This window comes from Euprymna scolopes, chromosome 41 (assembly GCF_053919585.1).
Source record: "Euprymna scolopes isolate OS-2025 chromosome 41, ASM5391958v1, whole genome shotgun sequence".
Classification (NCBI taxonomy): domain Eukaryota; kingdom Metazoa; phylum Mollusca; class Cephalopoda; order Sepiida; family Sepiolidae; genus Euprymna; species Euprymna scolopes.
The window spans coordinates 3,768,802-3,781,474 of NC_136522.1; the positions used below are offsets into that span (position 1 = coordinate 3,768,802).

Below are 12,673 nucleotides of genomic sequence, written 5' to 3' on the forward strand. Positions count from 1 at the left end.
GTCCGACAAGTTTAGAGGCAAAGCATTTCAATTTTATTTTATCGCCAGTTTTGTGAATATATCGGCAATATTTTGTTCTGATTCTTTTTTTACTTCATTTCATATGAAGTGATATTTTGGTGAATTAATGTGTTCTGCGCTAAGACTATGCTGGCTTGATTATCAAAATTAATTAATTTATTAATAAACGCATTGCCAAGAACTTTGCAGCTAATTCTACCCTTTGCGACCAAGGCCGCTAACCTCCAATATTTCCTCCTGTATCAAAAAACACGCTATGTGATATACATATATCTGTACGTGATGTTGCCAAGCTAATCAAAAACCTTGATTCCAGTAAATCAACTAATCAAAAACCTTGATTGCAGTAAAGCAACCGGCCCGGACGGTATTCCAATTATAGTACTCAAAAAATTTCAACCAAAACTAGCACCCATACTTACAAAACTGTTTAAACGTTGTCTTAAGGAGAATTGCTTCCCATCACCCTGGAAAATCTCATCAGTATGCCCTGTATTTAAGAATTCAGGTTATCGCTCATCCCCCCCCCTCTCAGTACAGGCCAATAATCACGATGGAAAAAAAACATAACAACAAATTATCATTTCTAGATGTGCTTATAACCCGCACTAGGCAGGGATTTACGTCAGCTCTATACCGAAAGGCAACTTTCACTGGACAGTATCTAAACTTCAACTCCCACCATCCATATAATGTAAAGAAAGGAATCGTCCGTTGCTTCCAACACCGAACAAAAGCAATATGTAGTAACATCAGTACATATCAAGAGGAGATGGACAGTTTAAGAAGAAATCTTCCACCAAAACAACTATCCAGAGAGCATGACATCAGCTCCAAGAAATATGGACCAGACACAAAAGGACACGACTCAGAAACTCACCATAGTTTCTATACCATATATGAAGGGCTTGTCTGAAAAAACTTGAACGAATATGTAATCCATATGACACCAGGACAGTATTCAGGAGTGATTCAAGTCTCCGGAAGCAGCTTGTGAGAGTCGAGCCCCCTACAGATTAAGAACTGTGTATTTGAAATCCCATGTAAATGTGGAACACTGTCGACCATTGAAAATACGGTTAGAAGAACATCGAAAAGCCGTAGAACGTCGAGAGACTGAAAAGTCAGGTATAGTTGACCATATCTGGAAGGAAAGGAGAATCAATCTGCCGTTATGGGATGAAGTAACAATTATAGTCAGAGAGGAATGGTGGAAAGTAAGACGACTGAAATAAGCAGCACATATGCTGGGGAATAACCAACTGCTAAGAAGACCCAGTATAGAACTCAATACGATATGGGAACTAATAATTATAAACAATAGATAATATATACACGTTATAAGTAAAAACATTAATATATATAAGTAATAAGTATAGAAATAGATAAACATTAATATATATAATAATTAGTATTAAATAGTGATATTTACAACTAGAAATAAAAATAGGTTTTAGGCTCCTAAAATTCATACTAGAATTTTCTGTGGCGCAGTGGTAAATTACTTAGAAAAATCAATTGTAAAAGTGATATTCTCCTTAAGGTTGAAGGTTCAATCCTCAGTGTGGGTGACCGAAAAAATACATTTGCGAATTACTTAAGACCTCTGTCCAGTCATGGTTGACGGAACAAGAGCACGCTACCCCCGTGAAGTAAATAAAGGGTTTCGCTCGAAATTCCGTCCAAATTCCCGAGTTCAGCAGAAACATTCGCGAGTTCGACAAGATACACCTTAAGAAGGTCGGAGGTTACATCGACCAAAACGTGAAAATCACAGTCAAAATGAGAACAGTAGTCCGATGAATAATAATACACATATCTATATCTGATGAGAATAATGGAAGTCTCGAAATAAAAACGAAACGTTGATGAACACACAACTCGGTTTGTTCCTTTTTTATTTTTATTTCTATATTTGTATATGTATGCACACAATTTTTTGTGTAAGCTTTACTATTGGACCGTGGTCAAAATATTATTATTATTATTATTATTATCATCATTATCATCATCATAATCATCATCAAAAACAATATTATTGTAAGGTGTGTAAGAGGGTTGGGGTGAAGTGTGCTGGAAAATGGTTTGAGGAGGTTCCTGATGAAGTGAGAACAAGTGAGGATGGCAATGTAGAGGTATGGTGGGACAAAAGTGTCATAACGACCAAGCAATTGGAACACAATCGTCCGGATTTGGTCGTCATTGACAAGGTTTCAAAAAACTGGCAGATTGTAAACTTCTCAGTACCCTGGGACAGGAATGTGAGAGAGAAGGAGAATGAGAAGTGGAGCAATTATGCTCCATTAGTCTTGGAGATAAGGCGTATACACGAGGTTAAAACACAAATAATCCCGGTCGTAGTTGGTACACTAGGAGTAGTATCAAGTCGTCTGGAAGGACAATTGAAAAAACTACAAATCCCCGATGTTTTAGGCGGCCTTCAGACCTCTGCTATTGTAGGTACCACCAACATCCTTAGGAAAACTCTTGATCTTTGAAGCTCCTGGTTTGAAGCCGGGATTAAAGGAAATCCTCTGGAAATGAATCCCATCCCTTTCCAGAGAGATATTGATAAACGCAATCAGAATTATCAAAAACAATATTATTGGCAATATTATTATTATTATTATTATTATTATTATTATTATTATTATTATAATAACTATAACCATTGTTATTATTACTTTACTATATTTATTTATTATTATTTTTGTTTCAACTATTACTATTATCATTATGAAAATTATTAATATTATTATTTTTTACCGTTCAACAAATTTGTTTCAGTTTCTAATAATTTATTATACACATTGAAATCAATTGCGTCTTGTTTTCTCTTTGTTTTGGTTTGTTTTTGTTTTTGTTTTGTTTTTTTTGTTTGTTTGTTTTTTTGTTTTTGTTTTTTTGTTTTTGTTTTTGTTTTGTTTTTGTTTTTGTTTGTTTTTTTGTTTTTTTGTTTTTTTTGTTTTTTTTTATTGTTTTTTGTTTTTTGCCGATTAAAATAAACACTGATACTTTGCAAAGTTTTTAAAAATAGAAAAATAAATAAATGCAACATTCTTCTTCCACAAACAATAAAAAATAATTCACTCTTTTGAACATTCTTGCCAGGAATGAACAATGTCCAAAATACAAATTTCCAGTTTTTTTCAACGGCTTTCATTTTCATTTCGATATTTTTTCGTGAACAAGAGCGGAAGACCGCTTAAAATAAAAAAAAATAAATAAAATATTCAATACTAAAAAATAACACCCATTTTCATGCTTAAAAAATCCCCTTATAACCTTGAAATTATATATATATATATATATATATATATATATATATATATATATATATATATATATATATATATATATATATATATATATAGTGGAGATGGTAATTAATAAAAACTGAAGAAAGTGCTCAATACTGTTGTAGAGCAAATATGCGTTTTATTTTTTATTACCGTATCTTTCTGTTAAGTTACATTATTGTTTCAGCTACCCGGCCGTTTTATATATATATATATATATATATATATATATATATATATATATATATATATATATATATATATATATATAAACATATATATAAGTTTTGTTTTTTCGTGTATCGATATTAATATTAAAAAACATTTTTTTCTATTTATTTAAAAAGAAAAGACAACTGTGTTATATATAGCCGTTGAATCGCATTCATCTGCAAAAGTTCTAGCTAATTTGGATACTTTTAAAAATTAATTTTAATTAATTTCCTTTTTTTCAGTTTTCTTATGGGATGATCATCTTTAGTTATCTATTACGTGTGGTTATATTCATGCAGATATTCTACATGATTTATACTTGCATAATATTTGCGTAGAAAGGTTATAGCAAACACAAACCTCTTTCTATATATATTTTTGTATGCATATATATATTAGTTTTTTAAAAAAATTGCCTACTAAACTCCTCTGTTAGTGTTTAGCCTACAGATATAACACTTCATATATAGGGTATTCGAACCCATGCAGAACTTTATATTTGTTTTTTTTTTGCCGGGGAAAATCGATACAAAAGTGTGAAAATTAAAAAAAAAAATGAAATTTGCCAGGTGAATATGCATGCGTAACGTAATAGCTATTGTTTTTTTTTATTTTTAACATGTTTTCATAGGTCAGGCATCAACGTCAAAGGAAAAAGTATTGCCGATCGAATATAGAAAATGCAATATTTTCTATATTACATCTCTCTTGGTTTGTCTTTCTGTCTGTTTCACCTTTTTGCGGAAACTACTGGTCCGATCTGGCTAAAATTTTCTATGGACCTTTGTTATGATAAGGTGCAGCGAACTAAGTATTATAGTATCCGTCTGATGCCCATTTAGGAATTAATATGTATTAATGAGAATAAACATTTAATGCAGTCACGACAATGTCACATTTACTCTAGAAGTTTGGCATTAAGCACTCATTCTAAATCAACGGCCTATAACTTTTGCCCGTTTTTTAAACGGACTAAAAGTCTAGTTTTTATATATTATATTTCTTGAATTCTTCCAGTCTGTCAGTTCCACTTTTTCTCGGAAACTACTTGGTTGATCTGGATGAAATTTTGCATGAACTTCTGTTATAATAAGTTACAGCGAACTAAGAATTATGGTATCAGTCCGTTGCATAATTAGGGATTAATAGGTATTATTTAAGTTCCACTTTTCTCAGGAATTACTGGACCGATCTGGTTGAAGATTTGTATGGACCTTTGTTATGATAAGGTGCAGCGAATTAAGTATCGTAGTATTCGTTCGACGTAGGGTTAAGAATTAATGTGGATTAATAGGGATTAGGAATTTATGTAAAAATGAACACAAATTTAAGCATAGTCAACCAATCAATTTGGCATAATGCACTCAAAGTCAACAGGCTATAACTTTTGCCGTTTTTTTTTTCTTTTCTTTTTCTTTCTTTCTTTTTTTTCTTTTTTTTTTTTTTGTTTTTTTTGAACGAGCTAAAATATCTAATTTTTATAGTTTTAGTTATGAAAAAAAAAAAAAAATGCGTGCGAGAACAGAGATGAAATATATGTACCTTCGCCGGTGCCAAGAAACCTTAAAGACGCGCCAACAATCGGGTAATCGTTGAATTCCAGTATCTTTCTTTTCGCATCATATTTCGAGACGATCGATTGATTTGGCCGGATGAGCGCGTAATACGCGAAGACAGCTGTCAGGACAAACGCAACGAAAAGCAGAAAAATCGCCATTGTCGTAGATATAAGCAACACAAATGACGGTAGATGTGTTAACAACAACAACAACAAAAGTGGCTGATAAAAACGGGTGTTAAAGTCACGTGTTGTGAAGTCGAGTATTTGACCTGAAAAGGAAATTATCGTGCAGTCTACACTGATTTGTGTTCGCGTTTTTTGTTTATCAATTGATGTCAAAATTTTAAAAATGAATGCACCATTCGCCATTTAAAATAAACGCTTATCCTTTGCCTTCAGACTAGGATCAAGGTGTAGTATCATTTTTATTGGTGAGGCGGGGAATTAGAGCTTAATTTTTGCCTTCCAGCTATGGTCTAAATGTCGTATCGTTTTCATATTTGGAAAGACAGAATCGTAACCCTTGCCTTCGGGTTAAGATCAAAGCGTAGTATATGAAATAATAATAAATAAACGACTTTTTAATAAAATTTTATTTCTACATGTAATGTATGGTATAATTACCATACATTAACATGGGTACTAATTAGAGGTCACCATTTCGGTAGGCCCCCACTTCGGGGCGCCTCCGATAACAGGGAGAACTGGAGCGCTGAAATAGAAAGAAATACTGGTAAAAGAAGACATTGTCTTCTTATAAAAATGAGGACGTGTAACGCGACTTTGTTATGAATTCATGAGGTTTTATATATCCAATATATATGTGTGTTTTCCCGAAACTCGGGTTACAAAGAAAGACAGTGCATTTTGTAAAGTCTGTATTAATGTTCAATGCTCCTCTTGGCTACCTAACGGGAGCTGAGGAGTAAGGCGTGTGCTCTGTCTCTAGTCGCCGTGGAAGTAAGGACGATTCCTTGCTCGAATGTCCCACGTCAACCGTTCTCGCTTTTCATTGGCTGGAACCTCTGATGACGTACAAGAAGAAAGGAAGGAAAAGAGAAAAGTGTAGGGAGAAAGAGAGAACTAAGGTGAGAATACAGCCTAGTCGCGTAGTAGTAGTAGCTCGCTACAAATGCATATACATATCTTATTTAAAAAAAAAAACGATTTGATTCGAGAATCCTAAGTAGAACAACCCCCAGCGGATATGAGGTATTATGGTGAATGAGAAATTTAGCTAGGATTAGACCAACCATTAAAGTAACGACGATGACATAGACCCCGACCTCCCAATTTTTTGATTGGCCTTGTGCCTAATTTTTTATTTTGTTTTTTTTTTTTTATTTATTTTGGCGAAATAAAAAATATGATGCCCGGAAAACTCGTACCCGGAAAACTCGTACCTGGAAACCCCGTCCATTTTGTTAGGTAGGAAAACTAGTCCATCATTGAATAAATATCGATTGAAAACACATTTATGGCCGTTTATTTATCAGTTATTGATTAGCTTATCTGTAATTTATCTATCCTGTGCCTTACAGCAATCTTAAGAAGCTGGTCGAGTATTTTCCAACTGTAATCGGTTGCAACTTTGAAATGGAGTTGAGGGTTTTCCCTCGGCACAAAAACTAACAGAATTTCAGCCATTGTTAATATGGATTGTCCTCTGTTAGTTAAAGCATGTCTTTGGTCTTGTGCAGTTCTTGGCGATCCACCCTTCCTTTTGTAGTAGTAGTAGTAGTAGTAGTAATAATAATAAAAAAAAAATATAGTAGAAAAAGTTTTACATTATTCTGTTTTCTATATGATAAAATTCAGGGTTTTATCTTTCTGGAAAAAAAAAAGTTACTCAGAAATAATGGATTTTAACAAATGTAATTTCGTTTTAAAAAACAACAACTTGATTTTTCGCCATTTTTGGCGGTGTCTATGTTATTACGAAACAAAAAAGAAAGAAAACACTTATCAAAGAAAGCAAATATTTTATTTAGAAGAATTAATTTAGTTTAAACAATTCTTGTGTTATCACGAAACAAAAAAGGAAAACATCTCTTGTATAAACAAATATTAAATTATTATGTTAGTGTTAAAAGTAAATTAAGTATTTTGAATAAAATATTTGTTTTATTATTTGATAATATAAGAATCCTTTGTTTAAAAGTCATTGGGGGGAGGCTTCTGTGGTATGCAGGCAGCAGCTATTTTCAGGGGGCGTAGGAAAATATAATTTTAATCAAACAATTCTGTAATGAAAGCAACGTTAGATTTTTATAAAGTAAAATTGTTTCTTTGGATTTTTTTTTTTTTTTTAACAAATTAATAATTTCAATGAAACATTTTTTGTAATTAAACAACTTTGAAGTGTCAACAATTTAATAATTTAAATATTCTTTGACCAAGAAGCGCCACCTGGCGACAGTTTAGTGAAACTCATAAGGAAAAGATGGCCGCCGTCCGCATACTCCAAAAAGTGTATTTTGTTGTTTCGTGAATACAAAAAGTGTTAAAACTAAATCAATTTTTCTAAATAAAATATTTGTTTTCTTATTTGTTAATTTTTTTTTTTTTTACACAGTGATCACCACTTATCAAGGCCCGGAAGCCACTCAGGGATAAGGGTTATTGCAAGTACATCACGTTAGTGAGGAGATTTTATGAAATGTTTAATTAGGGGGGCGGTTCATTAGGAATTTGTTAACATTAGACTTGAAGACATCCAAGTTGTAGTCCGGAGGGAAGCAGGCAGACGGAACAGAGTTCCACAGGCGTGCAGTTCTAAGAAAGAAGCTTTGCTCATGAAATCCGCGTTTTGATTTAGGCACAGATATAGAGTGGGGGAAATTTTTCACAGTGGATTCAGCTAGACGGGTGATTTTCGTGAAAGTTTGGCGAGGGGGGACCAGGGATTGGAGTTCAGACGAGCACCTGCCATGAAAATAACGATAAAACAAGGATAGGCTCGCAACGTCTCTTCTGTGGGAGAGGGGTTGCAGGGTAGAGAAAAGGGCATCCCCCACTAAACCACAAAGTCTATTTTGTACTCTGTCAAGGCATGATAGGCTGTTTTTGGCAGCTCCTGCCCAGATATGGCAACAGTATTCCATCCTTGGCCGTACTTGGCTTTTATATAGATAGAGAATTGAATCAGTAGTGAGATATCTTCTGGAGCAGTAGAAGGATCCCACCATCTTTCCTGCGACCTTGGCAACAGACTTGATGTACGTGTTTCATTTCAGATCAGGAGTAAAGGTCAAACCCAGAAGCTTGTCAAAACATGGGGCCTCACCCAGACGAGAGCCATCCATCACAATTGATGCCAGCTGGGGATCAGAGCGTTGATGATGTAAGGATAGGAGTTTGGTTTTAGATGCATTAAAGGTAACTAGCCACATCTTCCCCCACTGAACCACGCGCTCGAGATCAGAGGAGAGAGAATCCGAGAGAACTTCGTCATTTACAGCCTTTGATGTGTTGCCGTAGATGGTCGTGTCATCAGCATAGATGTCAACGAATGATTTAAGTATGTGTTTAGGGAGGTCATTGATGTAGATCAGGAAGAGAGTTGGGCCGAGGATTGACCCCTGAGGGACTCCAGCATTTATATTGCAGGCCTCCGATTTTTGTCCATCTACCACTACTCTTATGAGCCTATCGGAGAGAAATGATTTAATGATTGAGAAAACATTTCCAGTTATACCGTAGCTGGAAATCTTGTGAAGTAGACCCTTATGCCATACTTTGTCAAAGGCCTTTGATATGTCAAGAGCAATTGCCCTAGAAAGGAAGCCTTTGTCAAGAGATTCACTAATCCTGTGGGATATAACCGTCAGCACATCTGCGGTAGATCTTGCAGAGCGGAAACCATATTGTGTGTCACTAAGAAGGTTGTTTCTGCTGAGGTGGTTGACTATTTCTCTATTTAATATTGATTCCAGTAACTTACTTATAACACAGAGAAGACTTATTGGTCTGTATTGAGAGGGAGATGACTTATGACCTGAATTCTTAAATACAGGGCAAACTGATGAGGTCTTCCAGGGGGTCGGAAAGCACTTCTCCTTAAGGCAGCGCTTAAATAGTTTCGTAAGTATGGAAGCAAGTTCTGGTTGAAGCTTTTTTAACACTATAATTGGGATGCCATCAGGGCCAGTTGCTTAACTGGAATCTAGGTTTTTTATTAGCTTGGCGACCTCATGCACGGATATTTGTATGTTACCTAGCTTGTTCTGTGTTATAGGAGGAAATATGGGGAGTTGATGGCCTTCGTCGCATAGGGTAGAATTAGCTGCAAAGTTCTTTGCAAATAGTTTGGCCTTGTCTGACGCTGACGAGATAACCTCTGGTCCATTGATAATGGTTGGGATAGAACGCACACTTCTGTTCAGGATCCTATTTGTTATTTGCCAAAACTGGTGGGAACCAAGCCGCTGATCAGCTACCTTGGATTTAACAAACTGGGCATATAGCTCTCTTGCATTTTTTATTACTCTTTTGCAGTGGTTGCTGGCAGTCCTGAAAGCAGCTTTAGTCTCAGTGCATCTATTACGTTGGTAGTTATGGAAAAAGTGATTTCTGTGCGCGATAGCAGCAGCACATTCTGGGGAGAACCATGGCTGGCTGTTAGGTTTTTGTTGGAACTTTTTTGATGGTATGAATTGGTCTATGCCTACAATTAACCATTCGGTCAGATCTGATACTATAGAGGACACTTCCTTTTTAAACATGGAGTGCAGAGGTAAATCAGATATGAATGTACGGAAGCTATCCCAGTCAGCCATAGAGTATCGGTATACAGTACGGTGGAGGGGTACGTCTGATGGCTTCTTACATTTTGTTTTTATCTTAACTGATACGACGGAGTGGTCGGAGGATCCTAAAGGAGAATGAACGGTACATGAACATAGCTAATACACTAATTTTTGTTTGTTTGTTTCGTAATAACACAAGTAAAATATATGGTTTCGTTTATCGTGTCTTCCGTTCGGTTTCATACTAGCAGAAGGTCCGGCATCTCGAGGCATTGAATGAGATAGGTAGGAAATATATACTAGCTGAAGGTCCGGCGTCTCCCGGGATTAAATGAGATAGGTAACAAATATATACTAGTAGAAGGCCCAGCGTCTCCCGGGATTGAATTATATAGGTAGGAAATATATACTAGCGGAAGGCCCGGCATCTCGAGGCATTGAATGAGATAGGTAGGAAATATATACTAGCAGAAGACCCAGCGTCTCCCGAGATTGAATGAGATAGGTAGAAAATATATATATATATTAATATATAATTGCATATATATATATATACATATCAATATATAGATATATATATACATACACATATATACATATATGTACATATACACACATACATATCAACATATAAATACATATATACATATACATATATATACATACATATATACATATATATACATACTTATATATACATATATATACATATGTATACACATACATATATATATACATATATATATACATATATATATACATATATATGCATATATATACATACATACACATATACATATATATACATACATATATATAGATATATACATATATATATACATACATATGAGCATATATATACATACATATATATATACATATATATATACATGTATATATACATATATATACATACATAAATATACATATATATACATATATATATATACATACGTATATATATATACATATGTATAAACATACATATATGTACAGATACATAGTTATACACATACATATATATATACATATATGATGATTGCAACGTCTTGTCAGACGAGTGCCACTCCCTCAGACATTTAAAATCCATGAGCCCAAATGCCTAAGGGAGTATCTATACAAAGATGATGTTACAGTCTTAGCTTTGTACGACAGCTAAGTCTCTTTCTCGGTTCAAAATGTTGAGATTCAGCAACAAGCAAGAGCAAGATTGCCAGCAACAAACCGAAAATGACTTCCATCGCCACAGGACCATTTTTATAGACAAATGCCTGAGGGAGTATCTATACACAGATGATGTTACAGAGTCTTAGCTTTGTACGACAGCTAAGTCTCTCTCTCGGTTCAAGATGTTGAGATCCAGCAACAAGCAAGATCAAGATAGCCAGCAACAAGTTAAACTGCAGACCAGCTTAATGCAGGTACTGGTCTCCCGCTATATGTTTTTTTTTAAATCAGAGATTTGCTTCTCCTAGAAAGGTTGCCTTCACCACGGCTTACGGGGGTCCTCTCCACCCTAGCACACACGTACATACACACAAACACAGACGGTGGTAGTTGGCCGTTGACCCCAAAAAAGGGTTCATTCATATACATACATGCAACGTCTTGTCAGACGAGTGCCACTCCCTCAGACATTTTAAATCCATGAGCCTAAATGCCTGAGGGAATATCTATACAAAGATGATGTTACCGAGTCTTAGCTTTGTACGACAGCTAAGTCTCTCTCTCGGTTCAAAATGTTGAGATCCAGCAACAAGCAAGAGCAAGATAGCCAGCAACAAATTAAACTGCAGACCAGCTTAATGCGGGTACTGGTCTCCCGCTTTATGGTTTTTTAAATCAGAGATTTGCTTCTCCTAGAAAGGTTGCCTTCACAACGGCTTACGGGAGCCCTCTCAACCCCAATACACATATACAGACACACAATATACACGGTGCTAGTTGGCAGTTGACCCAGAAAAAGAGTTCATTCGCCCTTTGGAAGGTCTTGTTTTTAATCCTTCAGGGAGACTAGCCGCCCTCCTCACCAAACAAGTCTGGTGGGGGAACCAGTTTAGTCGCCGGTGACCCGACCATGAGGCAGGTAGTACTGGGTTACATGGTACCAGTAGCATATGACATGACCTGACACATACATACATATACATACATATATACATACATATACATACACATATATATACATATTTATATTTACATACATATATATACATATTCATATATACATATATATACATACATATACACATACATACATATACATACATATTTATATACATATATATATACATATACATATATATATGCACATATATACATATAAATACATGCATATATATATATACATATATACATACATAGACATACATATATATACCTACATATGCATACATATATATATACATACATATTTATACATACACATATATATACATATATATACACACATATATATACATATATATACACAAACATATACATATATATACACAAACATATACATATATATGCATATATATACACATGTATACATATATATATACATATATACATATATATACATATATATATTTTTTTTTTTTTTTTTTTTTTATTACATTTTCACCCCAAACAAGGCAAATTGCCACTTTGGTGTAGGGGGCTACTATCAGGGGCAACAACTACTGGGGTACTATGTAGGGATTGAGGCAGCAAGGTGTCGGTTCACGTTACACTTGAACTTCTGCACGTCAGTACTGTTGGGGAAGCAGGGACCTGGAATGGAATTCCAGAGTCTTGCGGTTCTGGGGAAGAAACTATTGGAGTAAAAAGATCTTTTACATCTAGGG

General features: G+C 34.8%; 1 protein-coding gene across 4 annotated transcripts in view; it reads right to left on the minus strand.

Moving 5' to 3' along the window:
• Positions 1–12,673, minus strand: part of LOC145266308 (cytochrome P450 4V2-like) — a 118,716-nt gene that overhangs the window by 103,518 nt on the left and 2,525 nt on the right. The window contains exon 1 of one of the 4 annotated variants that reach the window (XM_080121860.1): positions 5,076–5,335. The exons of 2 other annotated variants lie outside the window; for them this stretch is intronic. In XM_080121860.1, the coding sequence (XP_079977986.1) occupies positions 5,076–5,250 (175 nt within the window). In that variant the 5' untranslated portion in view covers positions 5,251–5,335. Of the gene's footprint in view, positions 1–5,075; positions 5,336–12,673 lie in introns of those variants that run through there. One more of the 4 variants, XM_080121862.1, reaches the window with a different exon arrangement.